Source organism: Lagenorhynchus albirostris, chromosome 2, assembly GCF_949774975.1.
Source record: "Lagenorhynchus albirostris chromosome 2, mLagAlb1.1, whole genome shotgun sequence".
NCBI lineage: Eukaryota > Metazoa > Chordata > Mammalia > Artiodactyla > Delphinidae > Lagenorhynchus > Lagenorhynchus albirostris.
Genome location: NC_083096.1, coordinates 49278767 through 49296863, shown reverse-complemented (window position 1 = coordinate 49296863; position 18097 = coordinate 49278767). Strand labels below are relative to the sequence as shown.

The window sequence follows — 18097 nt, the reverse complement described above, 5'->3', positions numbered from 1 at the left end:
TGTTTAGCTCAAAATGCTTTTACTGTAAAGATTACTCATGATTCCATGTATGTTTTCTTTCTTTCTAATAGGCTTTTAAGGACATGCTGTACTCAGCTCAGGACCAGGCACCTTCTGTGGAAGGTAAGATGCATTAATCTCTACATTTAGCCACATAAAACTTTTTAAGAAAAGATATTTTAAACTGAACAGTATAAAACTAATATAACCTGCCCTACTATATAAATCTTTTTTGTTTTTTATAATATATATTATGATTACTTTGTGTTTCAATGAAACTTTTTTTTTTTGTTTAGCTCACATTTACTTTATGATGGATCTCTTATAATGTCCTCAAATCACCTTAGCATTGTGAATCATAGATATTGGTTTAGAGTTAAAGCTCTTATCTGTGTCATGCTCCCTCCCCCAAACAATGTATTTTTATATTTGTCTCTATTGTCTATTCATCCATACATCCATCATTCAGTAAATCCTTAGTTCATAATTAGTCTGGGCAACACAGCTTTTTCTTTCTATTTATGTCATGTCTTTAGACTGGGACTAGTAAAACAACGAACCATATTTACTCTGTGTGTGTGTGTGTGTGTGTGTGTGTGTGTGTGTTGTGTTTATAAGCATGTATATGTATGCCTGTGCAGTTTGGCAGTCATAAAATGACTGACCTAAGGACAGTGGTTATCTTTCCAGTTATCTTTATTGATCCTCTGTTACCTCAGCTTCTACTCACTAGCTCATTCTTTCTGGGTTTAACCTTTGATAGGTTTGGAGAGTTGTAAGTTAAAGTTGTAGTTCTTGTGTCAGTAAATAATTAGCTAATTCGACAACTATTTCTTGAGGGAGTATTCCTTCTGAGGCTGGATAGTCTTTTAAAATTTTGCATCACATATTTTCAGGAGAGATGAATATGAAGTTGTTTATTAAAACTACAGACCTGTAATTAAAAATCTCATTGTCTTTAATGACATAGAAGTGTATATCTTTCAGCTCTAACTGTTCTGAATTCAAAACATGCTTCCTTCAGCATCTCAAAATCTTTACTAGGATATTGGCACCTGGGTATTACTTTTATAATATGTCACTAAATTTTGGATTATATTTAATATATTTAACATAGTTAATATAATTCTCTAATATTTAACTGAAGACAAATGTTTAGTTCTTTATTAGGTTATTATCTCTTATTTTATGTGTCTTAAAGAGTACCTCCTCAAAATATTTTAAGAATGTAAGAAAAATGAAATTGCGTGGAAGTTAAGCTGGTTTCCTCACCCTGTGTTACTTGCTTTAATATTGGTTCTTTTAATTTTATTCTCAAAGTTGGACTACTTATCCTTAATTTTTTTTTAAAGTTTTACCATCTGGTTTGTAACAAAGATATTCTGAGATATGTTGAAAGTTATGATCTTTATTCATCCCTCCATGCTGGATCATGTTGCTAGTAATTCTCATATACTTTTAGCTGTTATGGGAGAAAAACTGAATTCTGTCAAAGTATGCTAAAATGACAAATATTTATAGTTAATAACTTTTTCTTTATCTCATTGTCCAGAGACATTAACTTCTTTGGACCCTGTTATAAAGGGAGTACTCTAGGCTGATCATGCAGATATATGTACTGCTTTCATAAGGGAAATATTCTGTACTTGCTCATTCTTTCCATTCTCAGATAAACAAACTAAACCCATGTAGTTTTTGTCTTCTTAAAATGAATTTTTCTCTTTAGAGACACTGGGGAATTGAAGGTATTGGAAGGTAGATTAAGGAAACATTCTATGTAGTATTGAGGTTAGAAAAAGTTATTTAAAGGGACTATAATTTTGTGTCTCATTTGCATTGTGATACTATATTAATTTACTCTCTTTTATATGGTGTTAAATTGAAATGATAATCATTTCTGTCATTCATTTATTCTTGCTATTGGGTTTGTATTTCTAGATTTTTATTTAGCAGTTATCTATAAAATAATGCAACGTCAGCAGATTTATCACAAAGTCCAAGATAGGACTTTCAACTTTTAACAATTTTTTAAAAAAATATAAATTTATTTATTTTTGGCTGCATTAGGTGTTCGTTGCTGCGCACGGGCTTTCTCTAGTTGCAGCAAGCAGGGGCCACTCCTCGTTGCGGTGCGCGGGCCTCTCATTGCGGTGGCCTCTCCTACCATGGAGCACAGGCTCTAGGTGCGTGGGCTTCAGTAGTTGTGGCACGCGGGCTCAGTAGTTGTGGCACACAGGCCCAGCTGCTCCGCAGCATGTGGGATCTTACCAGACCAGGGCTCGAAGCCGTGTCCCCTGCATTGGCAGGTGGACTCACAACCACTGCACCACCAGGGAAGTCCCAACTTTTAACATTTTTAAAGGAAAAAAATGTTTGATTGGCCTTGATTATTATTATTTATTTATTTATTTTTTGCGGTACGTGGGCCTCTCACTGTTGTGGCTTCTCTCGTTGCGAAGCACAGGCTCCGGACGCGCAGGCTCAGCGGCCATGGCTCACGGGCCTAGCCGCTCCGCAGCATGTGGGATCTTCCCGGACTGGGGCACGAACCCTTGTCCCCTGCATCGGCAGGCGGACTCTCAACCACTGCGCCACCAGGGAAGCCCTGATTATTTTTTTGAATATTGTCTTTCTCTCTCTTCTTCATTCTCCTCTTTTTCTATACCTTAAGTTTTAGTAGACTTAAGACTTTTGGTGCCAGTAAGCAAGTTTTTTGTTTTAATCTTAAAACTGGAGTATACCATAAATTGGTGATTTTCAAATCTGCTACACAATTAACTCAGTTTACTTGTGTTTTGTTTGTATGTTTGTTTGTTTGTTTGTTTTTTTTTGGGGTACGCGGGCCTCTAACTGTTGTGGCCTCTCCCATTGCGGAGCACAGGCTCCGGACGCGCAGGCTCAGTGGCCATGGCTCACGGGCCCAGCCCCTCCGCAGCATGTGGCATCTTCCCGGACCGGGGCACGAACCCGTGTCCCCTGCATCGGCAGGTGGACTCTCAATCACTGCGCCACCAGGGAAGCCCTGTATGTTTGTTTTACAAATACTGATACTTAGTACCTTTCTCAGGCCAATTAAAATAGGATATGGGGAGTGGAGCCCAGGCATTGATAGTTTTATAGTCTTTCTAGGTGATTCTAATAAAATAGCCAAAGTTGAGAACCCTTGCCATAAATAATCTTTTTTTAAAAAAATAAATTTTATTTATTTATTTATTTATTTATGGCTGCGTTGGGTCTTTTGTTGCTGCACGCAGGCTTTCTCTAGTTGCGGCGAGCAGGGGCCACTCTTCGTTGCGGTTCGCGGGCTTCTCATTGCGGTGGCTTCTCTTGTTGCAGAGCACGGCTCTAGGTGCACGGGCTTCAGTCATTGTGGCACAGGGGCTCAGTAGTTGTGGCTTGCGGGCTCTAGAGTGCAGGCTCAGTAGTTGTTGCACACGGGCTTAGTTGCTCCGTGGCATGTGGGATCTTCCCGGACCAGGGCTTGGACCTGTGTCCTCTGCGTTGGCAGGCGGATTCTTAACCACTGCGCTACTAGGGAAGTCCCCAGCCATAAATAATCTTAAAGAATTTTAGACCAGTATTGTTAATGCTAAATTTTTTCAGGCAATAACTAGCCAGTAGGTTTATAGGCTTCTTAAGTTCATCTATAGTCTGATTATTCTATTAGCATTTATAGGATGTTTATTTTTTAAATGTTTATTGCATTGAATTGAATATAAGTAATAGCTGTACTGATTATTTACATATATTAAATCGTTATAACTTAACATTGTTATTAGAATTAAAAAACATTTTTGTTGAATTATTACTTAAGATTAGTTATAGTAAAATAAGTATCTTCATATTTTCACAGTACTTTTGTTTAAGATCGAGTGGATTTCTGATTATAGTGAAAGAAAGGTAACTTGAAATGGATTCTTAAAGAGTGAAGTGGTTTATTTGATAAAAGTAAATTAGATAAAAGGCACAGTATATGAAAGTTTTTGTTGATTAGAAGTTGACTTATTTTTTACACTAGTGGATTATTTTCTTCTAATTTCAGGATAGTGCCTTTATTCTTCATAGATAAAGTGTTGCTTTTTTTCCCATTTAAAAGTAAACTAGGGCTTCCCTGGTGGCACAGTGGTTGAGTCCGCCTGCCGATGCAGGGGACACGGGTTCGTGCCCCGGTCCGGGAAGATCCCACATGCCGCAGAGCGGCTGGGCCCGTGAGCCATGGCTGCTGAGCCTGAGCATCCGGAGTGGGAGAGGCTGCAACAGTGAGAGGCCCGTGTACTGCAAAAAAAAAAAAAAAAAGTAAACCAACCAAACAAAATAATTTCAGTGTATTAAGATATCAAGGAGCATTTACTTAAAGTTGCTTTTATTATTCAAATAAATAAACATTCAGATTCTTGGTTATTTTGCTTGGTTATTTTGCTTCATTCGTCCTTTGAGAGTGAATTTCATGAATCATTCATACATTGATTCATGAAAAATAAAGGGTCTCTACTTTTATTTAAAATAAATGTCTTATGGTTATAGCTAGGAAATGCTCATATTCTGAAGAGATTTTTTAAAGTGCTAACAGGCATTCCTTATCAATTTATATCTAATCTCCTTTGATATATATCATTACCTACGCTTCTGTGTAATCTTTGTTATTTTTGGTAGGCATTTACATTTAGAAATATGACTAAGAAGGTGAATTAAAGTTCTATGTTAAAACTAACACAATGCATTGAATTTTAAATAATGGCATAGATAATTAAGAATTTTACTATTTATTTTATCTTTTTCTGCAGAAAGAATTGTAGGGCATATGTGACAGTAGAATAAGGGTATTAAAGTGACTAAAATAGTGGATATATATTTTTTTATGTGGAGGAGCAGGCACACTTAGGACCCTTAGAGTCAGTGTTTAATGAAATAATGTTTTGAGGAATTTTTGGAAATAGATGCTAAAAACCTTTCAACTATATTGTGTTTTTATAGTTCCTGCTGTCAATGTGGTATTTGGTATTTGGGTATTTGGGGCAGATTAAATTAAGCTGCCAACTGAAAGTCCCAGCATCAGTGAATCAGTCACATCTTGATAATCAGAATTGTTTCGAGGCAAGACAATTTATTATAGATATGACAACAGAACTCCTAATTGTGGTACCCATTTGACGTAGTCAAATTCTGTCAAATTTACTTAGGTAAATATTAACACGTGTTTTTGGGGAAACTTCCTCCTTCCTCAGGTTATTTTTGATACATATGATTTTCATATATATATAATATATAAACTTATACACTTCATATAATTTATACACTAAATTTATTTTAGTTTGTACTCTGAATTATTTTCAAGTAAAGCTTAAAACTTTATTTTGCCATCTTCTTTTTAAACTGTAGTATCTTTTGTTTAGAAGCATTAATGTTTTCCACTCTTGTGATACAAAAATATGAGAATCTGACAGTCAGCCTAGGTCACAGAATTAAGAAATCGACACTTCTAATTGAAAGAGACATTAAAAGATCATTTTGCTTCACCCTCATCTTAGATTTGTACAATCAGAGACCATGTTAAGGTTGCATGGATCAGTAAGAACAATCAGGATTACTAATGCTATATATGACAACAAAAGGAGAGAGAATTCAAGAGATTAATACTGAAACATAAAAATACTTTTTTTATATTGACTTTATATTTTTATCCAAACGATATCTTTGAGTAACATTTTTCATTGGACATTTCCTTGAGTCTCTGTATTTTTAAAAGATTTATAAAGCATTACCTACTTTGAATAATACTGAACTACTTGACTTGTTGGGCAAAAGCTAATTGTGTCTTTCAAGAAATCTCTTTCTACTAATTTTTTTATTGCTCCACATAATTCCTAGAATTTTTGGGAAAGGTTTATAGAATTAGATAAAATAATTAGATAACAGTAGTTATAGAGGTTAGAATAAGGGGAAAATAAAGATAAAACAGTGATATAAAGCTCCAGTAAATTTAATATATAGAATAGATACCATAAAGATCCTGGAAGAAAAAGCACATCAGGTAAAAATTAAGGAAATCTGAGTAAATTATGGACTTTAGTTAATAATAATGTATCATTATTGGCTCATTAATTGTGACAAATGTACCATACTCATCATGTAAGATGTTAATGACAGGGGAAGCCGGGGGGTGGGGGGGAGTATATGGGAATCCTTTGTACTACTTTTGTAACTTTTCTGTAAATATAAAACTATTCTAAAATAAAAAGTTTATTAAAAAAATAGATGCCATAAGATTTATACAGTTGCCAGAAACTAATTGTAAATTCAGCCCTGACTTTGCTGGAGTTCAGAGGATAGAGGAGAGCATGATTAATTTCAGAATTCACATAAGGTAAATTTGTACCAGTTACTCAGAAAAAGATCAGCTCTTACTGAACATGAGATCTGAGAGAAACTCTTCCTTTGCACCTTCGTGAAGAGTATTTTGTTTGGTGTGGTGGATAGTATCCCCAACAGCTATTTTACAAAAAGCATGACAGTAAGTTTCATGAGGCTGCTTCTTACAGTCCAAGGGTATAATGTAAAAATTTATTACTCTGACCTACAAGGCCCTAAATAATGTGGTCCTATGTCTGTGACCTCACCTTCTGCCATTTTCCCCCTTGTTTAGTCACATTGCCTTTTGTTGTGTACCTAAATCAGCCCAAGCTTGCTCTTACAATAGGGCCTAAGCTCTTGCCTTTTGTTTCGTTAGATCGTTCCATAGCTGTGTCCTTCAAGAGGCCTTTTGAATACCCAATCTTATGTAGCCACGCAGTCACTTTGTATTACATTACCCTATTTTATTTATTTATTTTTGCATACAGTTTTTTTATATCTTGTGTTTTTTCATTGATTTATTAATTTTGAGATAAGTCCCTTTAGACCAGAGATTTTGTCTTTCTTTTTGGACCATTTTATACTTAGTATCTAAAATAGGCACATACCTTACATATTTACTGAGCACATCAATGAATAGGAATAAAAATGAATCCTTTCTCTCAATCTTCCTTAAAGCCAAAGTACCATTTATTTTAAAATTCACCTAGTTTGCTCCTTTGTTTTTATTTATTTTTTAAAATTTTTAACTTCTCTTGATTTTTAGATGCAGAATTTTACCTTCTGCTTAGATGGCTAAGCATACTGTTTGTTGTTGTCTTATAATGCTGACTGTAATTTCATAAGATATAGTCTGAGGTGACACACATAGCATTTCTTTAAAACTGAGCGAGAAGCAGATGATATGAGATCTTAGTTTATAAAGATTTTTTGGCATTGTGTTGTCTTGATGCCAAGCATAGAGTTTCCTTTGATTGCTGAGAAATCATATTTTATAAGCTACTGGGTGACTGTATATTTTTTGTAAGACACTAAACCACTTCTTTTTGTTTGGGTATGTTTCCTTTCAAAGGTACATGAAATAGGCATAGATCTGAAAAATACATATATGAATTGTTGGAGAATTTTTTCCATATATGTCTACTTAGTGGAATATATGTTTTTATATTATTTGAATTAAAATGGAAAGACCTAGAGGTGCTTTGGTTGTTTTCCTTTCACATTTTGCCTCTTTTGTTATTTTATAAAATATTCCTTTTGATGGGGAGTATATAGCTAATGTTAGCCTAATATAGCTCTCTGATTCAGTTAGCTTAATACAGCTATCTGACTTTCTAAAATGGAATGAATAGATATAGTTAAGGATATAAGTCACTGACCACTGCTGCATTAGTCTCTGGTTTTCGGCCAGTTCTTTTTAGTCCCCCATCCCCTTCCCCAATCTTATGAACAGGTTTGTTGGATCATTTTTGCTTAGGTCTCCTCTGCATATTCAACTTGGTTAGCAGATGTTTTACAGTCTCCCTAAGCTCCTTAGAATTCAGCTCTTAGTGGCACTGAAGATGAAAGTATGCTTGTAAATTATTCATTCTGATTATACGCTTGAACGGACAGAGTCCACTTCAGGCATCTTCTTCCACCTCACCTCTCTCCATAGGTCTTTGTTGTTTTAACAGATGTGAGCTTCAAGAGGATGGAAGACCGAATTGCATTTCTAAAATACATGAAGTAGTTTTCGCATGTATAGGATTACTGTTAAATCTATGCATTCATAATACATTACTTTTCTTATGTTGTTTTTAATCTTTTGTCTCCCCTCCCCCCAGTTTTCCTTTTTGCTATCCTGTATCACTGTCTGTTTAAAAAATTTTTTTCTGACCTAGAAATAAAACCTTTTGATATTTGTAATAGGGAGAACTATATGTAATTTGTTACATTTTCAGCTGGGCAGTGGCAGGAGAGTATCTTTTCTAAGTTCCACTTTTCTATTAGTGTTGTTTTGTTTAGTCACTTACTGTCAATTTTCAGAAGTCCTTCTGCTAGTAGTAGGTTTATATTGCATGAGAAGACTATAGATGAGTAGAGAGTTTAACCTCCAGAATGAAATGCTGGATTCATTTGTAGCCACTGCAACCTTGTTTTGAAATAAAGAAATACAGATGGCTAAGAAGTGGAAGTTGAGACAGGAGCCAAGCCAAAAAAATAATTGTCATCTCTTTAAGAATGATATATTTCCTATTCCCCATTAACTTCTTTTAGAAAGGATCAAAAGACCTGACTGATATTCAGAGACATATAATGGAGTTTTTTCTTCTGAAGGATGTGCTTATTTCATGTTTACTTTGGAAAAGGATTGCATATTCATTTGTACTGTGGAAATGACAACTTCTAGGTAAAAAATATTATCACCTTCAAAAATGTACTTGTGTATTCTTTAAAGATGTCACTAACCTCAAACTAGTTCATGAATAGGAAAGATGTGCTTCTGGATAATAAATAGCATTACTATTGGAGTTGACAAAATATCTACTTCTCTTTCACAGAGAATTAAACATAATTTAATGCTGATTGTTAGGACATAAGATGACAATATAAATAGGTAGTAAATTATGTGATTAAAAATATGTATCAACTTTGAGTAGCATATAGGTGGGAAGCTAGAAGAAATAAAGAAGTGCTTTGAACAGGCTTTTAATCCTTTCTTTGCGACACTGCAGAGTATTTAAAATATTCTCAGTGTTTAAAATTTTCCTTTGCGTATAAAAGTCAATAACACATAAGGGCACTGTGTCATTTGTCACATAGTGGTATTTCTTTTTTTATTGGTAAGTTTGAGGGAAGGTCATAAAGTAGAGAAGGAATAAATATAAAACATTAAGTCATGAAGCAGAAATGTTCTGGGAATTATTGGTGTATACTCTACATTGTATATAAAGGGTACTATAACACCGGAGTATTGAATATGATGATTTCAGATAGAATTTTCTAAACTAGTGTTAGAAAACTGGAACAATTGTTAAGGCTTAAAGTTGGCAGAATTTAAAGTTAAGGGAAGTTTTTCTTTATGCTCTTATTTCTTTAGGTAGAACCACCTTAGGTTTTTAGTAAAAGAACACCAATGAGAAAGGTAGAAAGAAGCATAAAAAGCTATGATCAGGGTCTTCCCAGGTGGTGCAATGGTTGAGAGTCCGCCTGCCGATGCAGGGGACACGGGTTCGTGCCCTGGTCCGGGAAGATCCCACATACCGCGGAGCGGCTGGGCCCGTGAGCCATGGCCGCTGAGCCTGCGCGTCCGGAGCCTGTGCTCCGCAACGGGAGAGGCCACAACAGTGAGAGGCCCGCATACCGCAAAAAAAAAAAAAAAAAAGCTATGATCAGAGAGTAGTTTTCCAGCACTAGGTTACATCATTGAATAAAAGAAACAAAAATTCCTGACCTCAAAATGGAAAAGATGCTCTAAAAATCATTTAGATTCTCAATAATGTTTAATTATTGAGGCAATATGAAGAAGGAATAAGGTATTCAATGGTTGAAAGAGTAGATAATCCCCTTTGTTAGTTTTCTGTGTCTGCTGTAACAATTTATCACAAACTTGGTGGCTTAAAGTAAGAGAAATTTGTTCTCTCACAGTTCTGGAGGCCACAGTGTGAATCAAGGTATTGGCAGGGCTGCACTCCTGGAATTTTGGGGGGATAATCTACCTCTTGCAGCCTCTGGTGGTTGCTGGCTTCTTTGGCTTGTGGCCACTTTGGTCCAATATCTGCCTCGTCACTTATTTTTCTCCTCTATCTATTCTCTGTGTATCTAAGGACATTTCTCATTGGATTTAAGGGCATCTAGGTAATTCAGGATGATTTCATCTCAGGATCCTTAATTACATTGCAAAGACCCTTTTTCCAAATAAGATAACATCACAGGTTCCAGAGGTTTGACAAGGATAGCATTTGCCTCCGGTGGGGGTGGTCGTGGTCAGTTTTGGCCTACCATATCCCTAATCCAAATTGAAAAAAAAATACATTGTGATTAATGTTCTTCCTTCAAATTTTGTGCTAGAGCTAGAGCTACAACTGAGGCATTTGCATTCATATTCTAATCTACCCATGTTGAAAGGAGCAGTCAAATGATGTCAAAGAAAAGTTCAAGTATGATACCAGAAAGTGCAAAGCTGTCCAGTAGATAGTCAGGCTTGAGTGTATAAAATATAGTATAGGACAGTTTATCTGCCTCTAACCAAACTATCTTTCTTAAGAATTTCTTTTATATTTCTGGTATCCTTCCTGGGGGAAACAGAAAGGCAAACCTCTTCCTAGCATGCAGGTTAAGTGTCCTCTCCTCCCCCCCAAATTTTTATTATGGAAAATTTCAAAGGTATACAAAAGTAGAGAGAATGTATACAGAATCCCATTTATCCATTGCCCAGCTTCAGTCCTTATCAATTCAATGCCTAGTCTTGTTTTATCCCCCTTGATTATTTTGAAGCAAATTCCAGAAATTATATCATTTCTCTGTAAATATTTTTCTTTTTTTAAGGTACATTAAAAAAATTGAAGAATAGTTGATTTACAATGTTGTGTTTCAGGTGTACAGCAAAGTGATTCAGTTATACATATATGTATGTACATATATATATTCTTTTTCAGATTCTTTTCCCTTATAGGTTATTACAAAATATTGAGTATAGTTCCCTGTGCCCTACAGTAGGTCCTTCTTATTTATCTATTTTATACATAGCTGTGTGTATGTGTTAATCCCAAACTCCTAATTTATCCCCCCGCTTCCCTGTTGGTAATCATCAGTTTGTTTTCTATGTCTGTGGGTCTATCTCTGTTTTGTATATAAGTTCATTTGTATCTTTTTTTTTTTTAGATTCCACATATAAGCGATATCTGACTTACTTCACTCAGTATATTAATCTCTAGGTCCATCCATGTTGCTGCAAATGGCCTTGTTTCATTCTTTTTTATGGCTGAGTAATATTCCATTGTGTATATATGTGTGTGTGTATGTATGTATGTATGTGTGTGTGTGTGAATATATATACACACACACACACATATACACAGCACGTCTTTGTCTGTTCATCTGTTGATGAACATTTAGGTTGCCTCTATGTCTTGGCTGTTGCAAATAGTGCTGCTATGAACATTAGAGTGCGTGTATCTTTTCGAATTATGGTTTTCTCTGGTGTAAATATTTCTAAAGGATAGTTTCTGCCCTAATTACCAAAATACAGTTATCACACATAAAAAATATTAATAGTAATTTCTTAATATTATTAAGAATATCAGATAGATATTTAATACTATTAAGAAATTTCTAGTAATATATATTTTAAAAAATTTATTACTTTGACTAGAGATGCAAATAAGATCAATCATATGATATACTGTGATTAATAAGTCTCTTAATTCTCCATTGATCAATAGTGGTACCATCCAATATGGTAGCCACTAGCCACAAGTAGCTATTTAAATTTAAATTAATTACAATTAAAATGAAATAGTGTGATCTTCAGTCACACTGCCTACATATCAAGTGCCCAGGAGCCACAGGAGATTAGGGGCTACCATACTGGACAGCATAGAGCATTTCACTCATTGAAGAATGTTTTATTGGTTAGAGCTGATCTATAGATTTCCCCTCCAACTCTTTTATTTTTCTTGTGTTTTCTATTTTCTTTAAAAAATGTTTATTATCATTATTACTTGATGGAACAAACTGGCTTGCTTGGTTTTTTTGGTCTCCCAGAGCCTGGATTTTACTGATTGTACTCCTGTGGTATACCTTAACATGGTATCTGTTCTCCGTATTCCCTGTAAATTTGTATTTAAATCTAGAGACTTGATCTAAATCAGGTTAAATATTATGTATATATACTTTTTCCCAAGAACACTTTATAGGTGCTGGTGTGTACCTCTTTTAGGAGGGATATATAATGTCAGATTGTTTCTCTTTGTAATCTTACTAGCTATTGATGATCATTGCCTAGCCCCAGATCCATGAATTTGTTAAGGTTTACAAAATGGTGATATGTATATTTTTAAATTTTATTATTATTTATTTCATTTATGTATTTTTGTCTGCATTGGGTCTTTGTTGCTGTGCGCAGGCTTTCTCTAGTTGCTGTGCGTGGGCTTTCTCTAGTTGCTGTGAGCGGGGACTACTCTTCGTTGCGGTGTGCGGGCTTCTCATTACGGTGGCTTCTCTTGTTGCAGAGCACGGGCTCCAGGAGTTGTGGCTCGCAGGCTCTGGAGCGCAGGCTCAGTAGTTGTGGCACACGGACTTAGTTGCTCCGCGGCATGTGGGATCTTCCCGGACCAGGGCTCAAATCCGTGTGCCCTGCATTGGCAGGCGGATTCTTAACCGCTGGCCACCAGGGAAGCCTAGTGGTGATATCTTAATGCTCTTGTGTTTATTAGCCAGCCTTCTATAAAGAGAAACTTACCTTTGTTAACTCTTTGCATAGGAAAGGTAGGATGATTGCTTAATTCTTTTATTTTATAGTTTTCAAAATAATATTGCTGCTCTAACATTTTCCAAAGATGACCAGTGAAATGTTTTTAAGTGTTTTAATGAATTAATATGTTTAAACCTGTTTAGTATGTTTTGGTCCATTGTAGTTTTTATCCGTATTAATGATGTGATTTTTAACTTTGACCCAGTAGGAGCCTTTTCAAGTGGTTTCCTCATTCCTTTTGATATGACCCTCATAGTCTTTGATAGCTTCCTTTCTGTCTGATATGACACAACTTTCCAGACTCATCTAACATATTTCCAGCCTGGGAGCTGGAATCAACCATTTTGCCAAGGAGTCTTGATTCTTTTCGTGATAACCAAGGAGTCTTAATTCCTTTAGAAGCCACATATAAGCACTTCTTTCAGAGTATCATTGCTACTGAGTTATTCATTGTTTTAGGCTTTGTTTTTCAGTGGGGAGAAATATATACATACATACCCACATATGCATAAATACATATATGTATATATATGTTTATATTTTAAGATAAAATACCTCATTCATTAAAACTTAGATTCTTAGTATACTTTAGACTTGAAAGTGTCTGCTACAGCTGAAAAGGTGAACTGTGATGAATTTTAGGATTGAATAATACTCTTTAGGCATGGGAACCACAAGTACACCTCTTTGGCATTAGAGTGTTGGGGGTAGGGAATCTGCCTATACAGATTAAATTTTCATTTTCTTTATTGAAGTTTGAGAGGGAAAACATAGTTTATCACTATGAGACTGAGTGCCAATTTGTGGTTCCTGATGAGAAATTGATCAGCTATGTTCTTGTTACAAAAGGTGCAATCAGTGAGATTGGAAAAGGAAATTGAATTTATATTGGTGTGTTATCACATGCAATTAACTTTGCATATACTCCCGAGGCACATGAATCTTGAGGTTGAAATATCTATACTTTGAATCAGGGCATTGCAAATCTAGTGTGATTAAATATATTTAAGAGTTTCTGTTGTTCCACAATTGGTGTGCAGTTCTAAAGTATGTTCTTATTAGGCTATTCAAAAAGGAATCTTTTGGTCATTATAATGGGAAAGTGAAATAGCTGAATTTGTGCATTTCTTTTATAAAGGATGGAACAGAATAAGGAAATTTATATTGTATGATTTATTATTTTTGTACTCTTTATTTTTTCTTTATGACATCTCTGTCATCTTAGTAGAACGAGGTTGTTATCCTTTTAGAAGACTACGACTAGTCTTTCTACTTAAGGAAAAATATGATACCGTTCACTCATGATGTGGTAAATAAGTTGGGGTATTTATAGCAGAGAGGAACTTTAAACAATACAAGAATAGCACAGCATATTAGGTAGATATCCTCAGGAACAGTTTATCTGTTGTGTACACAAAATAATCTTCATAAACGAAGTAGTAAGGGAATGATTAATGGAGGAGTTGAGATTTGATTTGGGTCTTGAAGCATAGTTATAGCTGTAGGAGAGGGCCTTCTAGGCACAGGGAAGCAACAGGACAAAACCAAAGGGGTGCAAGTACATAAGACGTTCGGGGGGATTCAATAGAACACTTTAAATGAAGCAGAGGGTTATTATAGGAGAATAGTGAACTCTAAGGATGAGGCCAAATTTCCAAGAAGCTTAAATTTTTTAAAAAGTTGGACTTTATTTGGGAGACCAGTATATCTTAACATTTGGGGCTGTTAGTCTAATGCAGGTGAGAATTTAGAGATCATTGTGAATGCTTTGCTCTAGTTTAGCAGTATCCAAAAATAGATAGAAGTCCAGAGGAATGCAGGCTTTAGGTATGGTGGTACCATCCAGTCTTCAGCTCTGCTAAATATTTTTATGATTCCTGTAATTGTGTCCTCTTCCATGTTGGGAGTCTTCCAGCTGTCTGCCATCAACAATTAGGGTCAGGCTTCCCTGGTGGCGCAGTGGTTAGGAATCCGCCTGCCAATGCGGGGGACACGGGTTCAAGCCATGGTCTAGGAAGATCCCATATGCCTCAACGAAGATCCCATGTGCTGCAATTAAGACCTAACTCAGCCAAAAATAAATAAATAAAAGTAGAATATTTACATCTATATTCATTAGGATATTTGTCTATAGATATCTTTTCTGGTAATGTCTTTGTCATGTTTTGGCATCAGGGTAATGTTGGCATCATAGAATGAGTTGGGAAAAAATTCTTTTCTCTTTAATTTTCTGGAAGGGTTTCTATTGAATTGGGATTATTCTTCCTTAAATGTTCGATAAAATTCAGCAATGAAGTCATTTGGGCCTGCAGTTTTCTCTGTGCAAAGGTTTAAATAAGGGTATTTAGATTATCCATTCTTCTTGAGTGAACTTCGGTAGTTGATGTCTTTTAAGGAATTAGCATATTTAAATTGTTGAACTTATAGGTATGAAGTTGCTCATAATATTCCCATATCATTATTTTACTAGCTGTAGAATCTGTAGCTGTGTTACCTTGTTCATTCCTGTTACTGGCAATTTGTGTCTTCTTTTTTATTAACTTACAGTCTGGCTAGAGGTTTATCAATTTTATTGTTCTCCTCAAAGAACCAGCCTTCGGTTTCATTGATTTTTCTCTCTCTGTTTTTTTTTTTTTTTTGGTTTTCTATTTCATTGCTTTCCTTGTTGATCTTTATTATTTTCTTTTTTTCTGTTTACTTTGAGTTTAATTTGCTCTTCTTTTTCTAGTTTTTTAAGGTGGAAGCTTTATTTCCAGTGTTACCCTTTTCTGTTGATCAGCCCTTCTGATCAGCATTTTAATCAGTGTCTTTGTTGATAATGCTAATAATAGTATTTCAACCACTTATTGAGTTGGAAAGAGTAGCTAATATTATGAAGTATCAATTTGATCCCATCTTAGGCTAAGATGGTGGCCTAAACAAATCAAGATACAGGCTAATTAAGAAAAATCTCGAATCTTATATTCAGTGCCAAAAAATCAATTTGGGAAGTATGGGATAAGGGAGATCAACTTTAGTGCAGTATTGCTTAAGAGTAGTCAGTAGGATCCACAGTGCTGGATAACCAGGTATAGTTATCTGAATGTAATGTGGCCACAGAAAATCTAATTTGATCAAAATCTTTATTAATGTAAATATAGTGTTTAGAAAAAAGAAGGTAATAAACCCACTCTTCTTTACTGAATTGACCATTTCTAGAATCTCGTATTTAATTCTGAGCACCACACTAATGGATTTAGACTCATTAGCACTCTTGGCCAGAGTAAGCAGATTTGTAAGTGGACAAACCATGCCGTAATGAGTCTTGGAATCATAAGATGTTAGAGTGTTTATGGATCTTGGAGACTGCTTTATTTTTCAGTTTAAGAAATCAAAGTTAGGAGCTGTCTTTTGGTTAACTCAATGTTACACACATAATCAGTGGCAAGTGTTCGATTTTCAGTTTCCAGAGATCATTTCAGCATTCTTTCCACTGACCCATCTTGTCATCAAAATATGGTCAGAAGAGGTGTGTGGGAGGTTTTGAAATGAGGAAAGATCAATGATCAACAATAAAGTGTTGTAATAAAATTGTTTTAATCTTAACAAAAAAGATTGAGCTATCTGTGTGGTTCCCGGTTCCTGTAGGTAGTCAGTGGGAGACTGGACTGAGCATCCCTAGTGTGAAATATTGTAGATGGATTCATGTGTCAGGTAAACTATAGGCTATATCAGCTGCAGAAATCTTTCTGAGTCCATTTCTTCTTTTGGTAGCTGCCATAGTCACTCTTACGAGCATTCTCATACTGCTGCCATTTCCCCCAATACTAAAGTAGTGCTGCCACCAGCTTGGAATTCCTAGGGGTGACTTGTGAAAGACAGGCACTTTTTTCAGTTGTAAGGCAGGCTTATCTCTTCCTGTCCATACTAGGGCCATTTTCTTTTCCCTTTTTTGGATGTCAGGCATGTTCTTTGGGAAGTTTCGTTACTTCTACTTTATAAGAAGAAACAGGTTTTTCTCTCTGCTTTGTTTAGAAGATGACTTCCTTTCTTCCAGAGCATTTGTGCTTCTACCCTAGCCCTGTTTCCCAAGTTGGAGTCTCAATTTCATTGCTCTTTATATGTATTTGAGTGCTAAAATCAGTACTTTCTAATGGTGACATTTAGCGGCATATATGATAAATATAAACCGACTCATAGATGTAAGTAATGAGATTTTAGATGTTTCATAAAGAGTGTTTTCTGATCTGTTGAATTATTTTACGACTTATGAGCAGAAAGTGTTTTGTGGCCAAATAAGGTTGTAAAACATTTAATAAAACAAAAATAGAATTTTCTACTATTCTTTATTAATATTATTATTATTTTTAATTCTAGGGCATTTTAGGACTTTTCTTACTTACTATTTAGTTTACATTGTGACCATCAAAGAGGAAGAGATATAGTATTTAATGTTTCCCAAATTTATTTGACCTTGAAACCCTTTTTTCTTTTTAGGGACTAAAGTTCTGTGAGGCACTTTGGGAAAAGTTGACCTTGTCTGTTCCCCTTAATTTAGAAGATGAGGTTACTAGGACCTAGAGAGATGAACCAAATTTCAAATTTCCAGGGTCACTAGTTAGTGATTAAGGAATTACAGTTCTTCTGATCAATTTTAGGACTCTTGCAACTAAAAGGTAGTGTACCATCTTTTTATATTTGATATATTTCTCATTGTTATTTTTTCCCCTACCTCTTACCCATTCTTTTTCCTTCTTCCTTACTTTTTTGCTCTCTTGTCAGTCCTCTCTCATTCCCTTACATGGTTAAGACATTTGAAATTGTGGTTTTATATGGCTTTGCAAATCATTCTTTTTCTCTTAGAATTAAGCTTTCATTTTTGTTGGTTGAAACCTAAATATATTGTTTTTCAAAAGCAACCTCCATTGTGCAATTTTTTTTTTTTTTTTGCGGTATGCGGGCCTCTCACTGTTATGGCCTCTCCCGTTGCAGAGCACAGGCTCCGGACGCACAGGCTCAGCTCAGGGGCCATGGCTCACAGGCCCAGCCACTCCGCAGCATGTGGGATCCTCCTGGACTGGGGCACGAACCCGTACCCCCTGCATCGGCAGGCAGACTCTCAACCACTGCACTACCAGGGAAGCCCCCATTGTGCAATTTTTAAAAAGCATCCTCAGAATTGTAGAAATCTTCAAGTGTATATGAATCATTTTAATTTTCTGTAACTTCTAACTGTGCAAAGTGTGACTCTAAGGTTACTTTCATCCTAACATTTAATGTAGGGGCTAAATATGGAAGTTTTCATTGGTT

At 35.5% G+C, this 18097-nt stretch overlaps 1 protein-coding gene across 2 annotated transcripts in view; it reads left to right on the top strand.

Moving 5' to 3' along the window:
* Nucleotides 1-18097, top strand: part of XPR1 (xenotropic and polytropic retrovirus receptor 1) — a 191070-nt gene that overhangs the window by 25389 nt on the left and 147584 nt on the right. For both annotated transcript variants that reach the window (XM_060132192.1, XM_060132200.1), the window contains exon 2: nucleotides 72-123. In XM_060132192.1, coding sequence (XP_059988175.1) covers nucleotides 72-123 — 52 coding nt within the window. The remainder of the gene's footprint in view (nucleotides 1-71; nucleotides 124-18097) is intronic.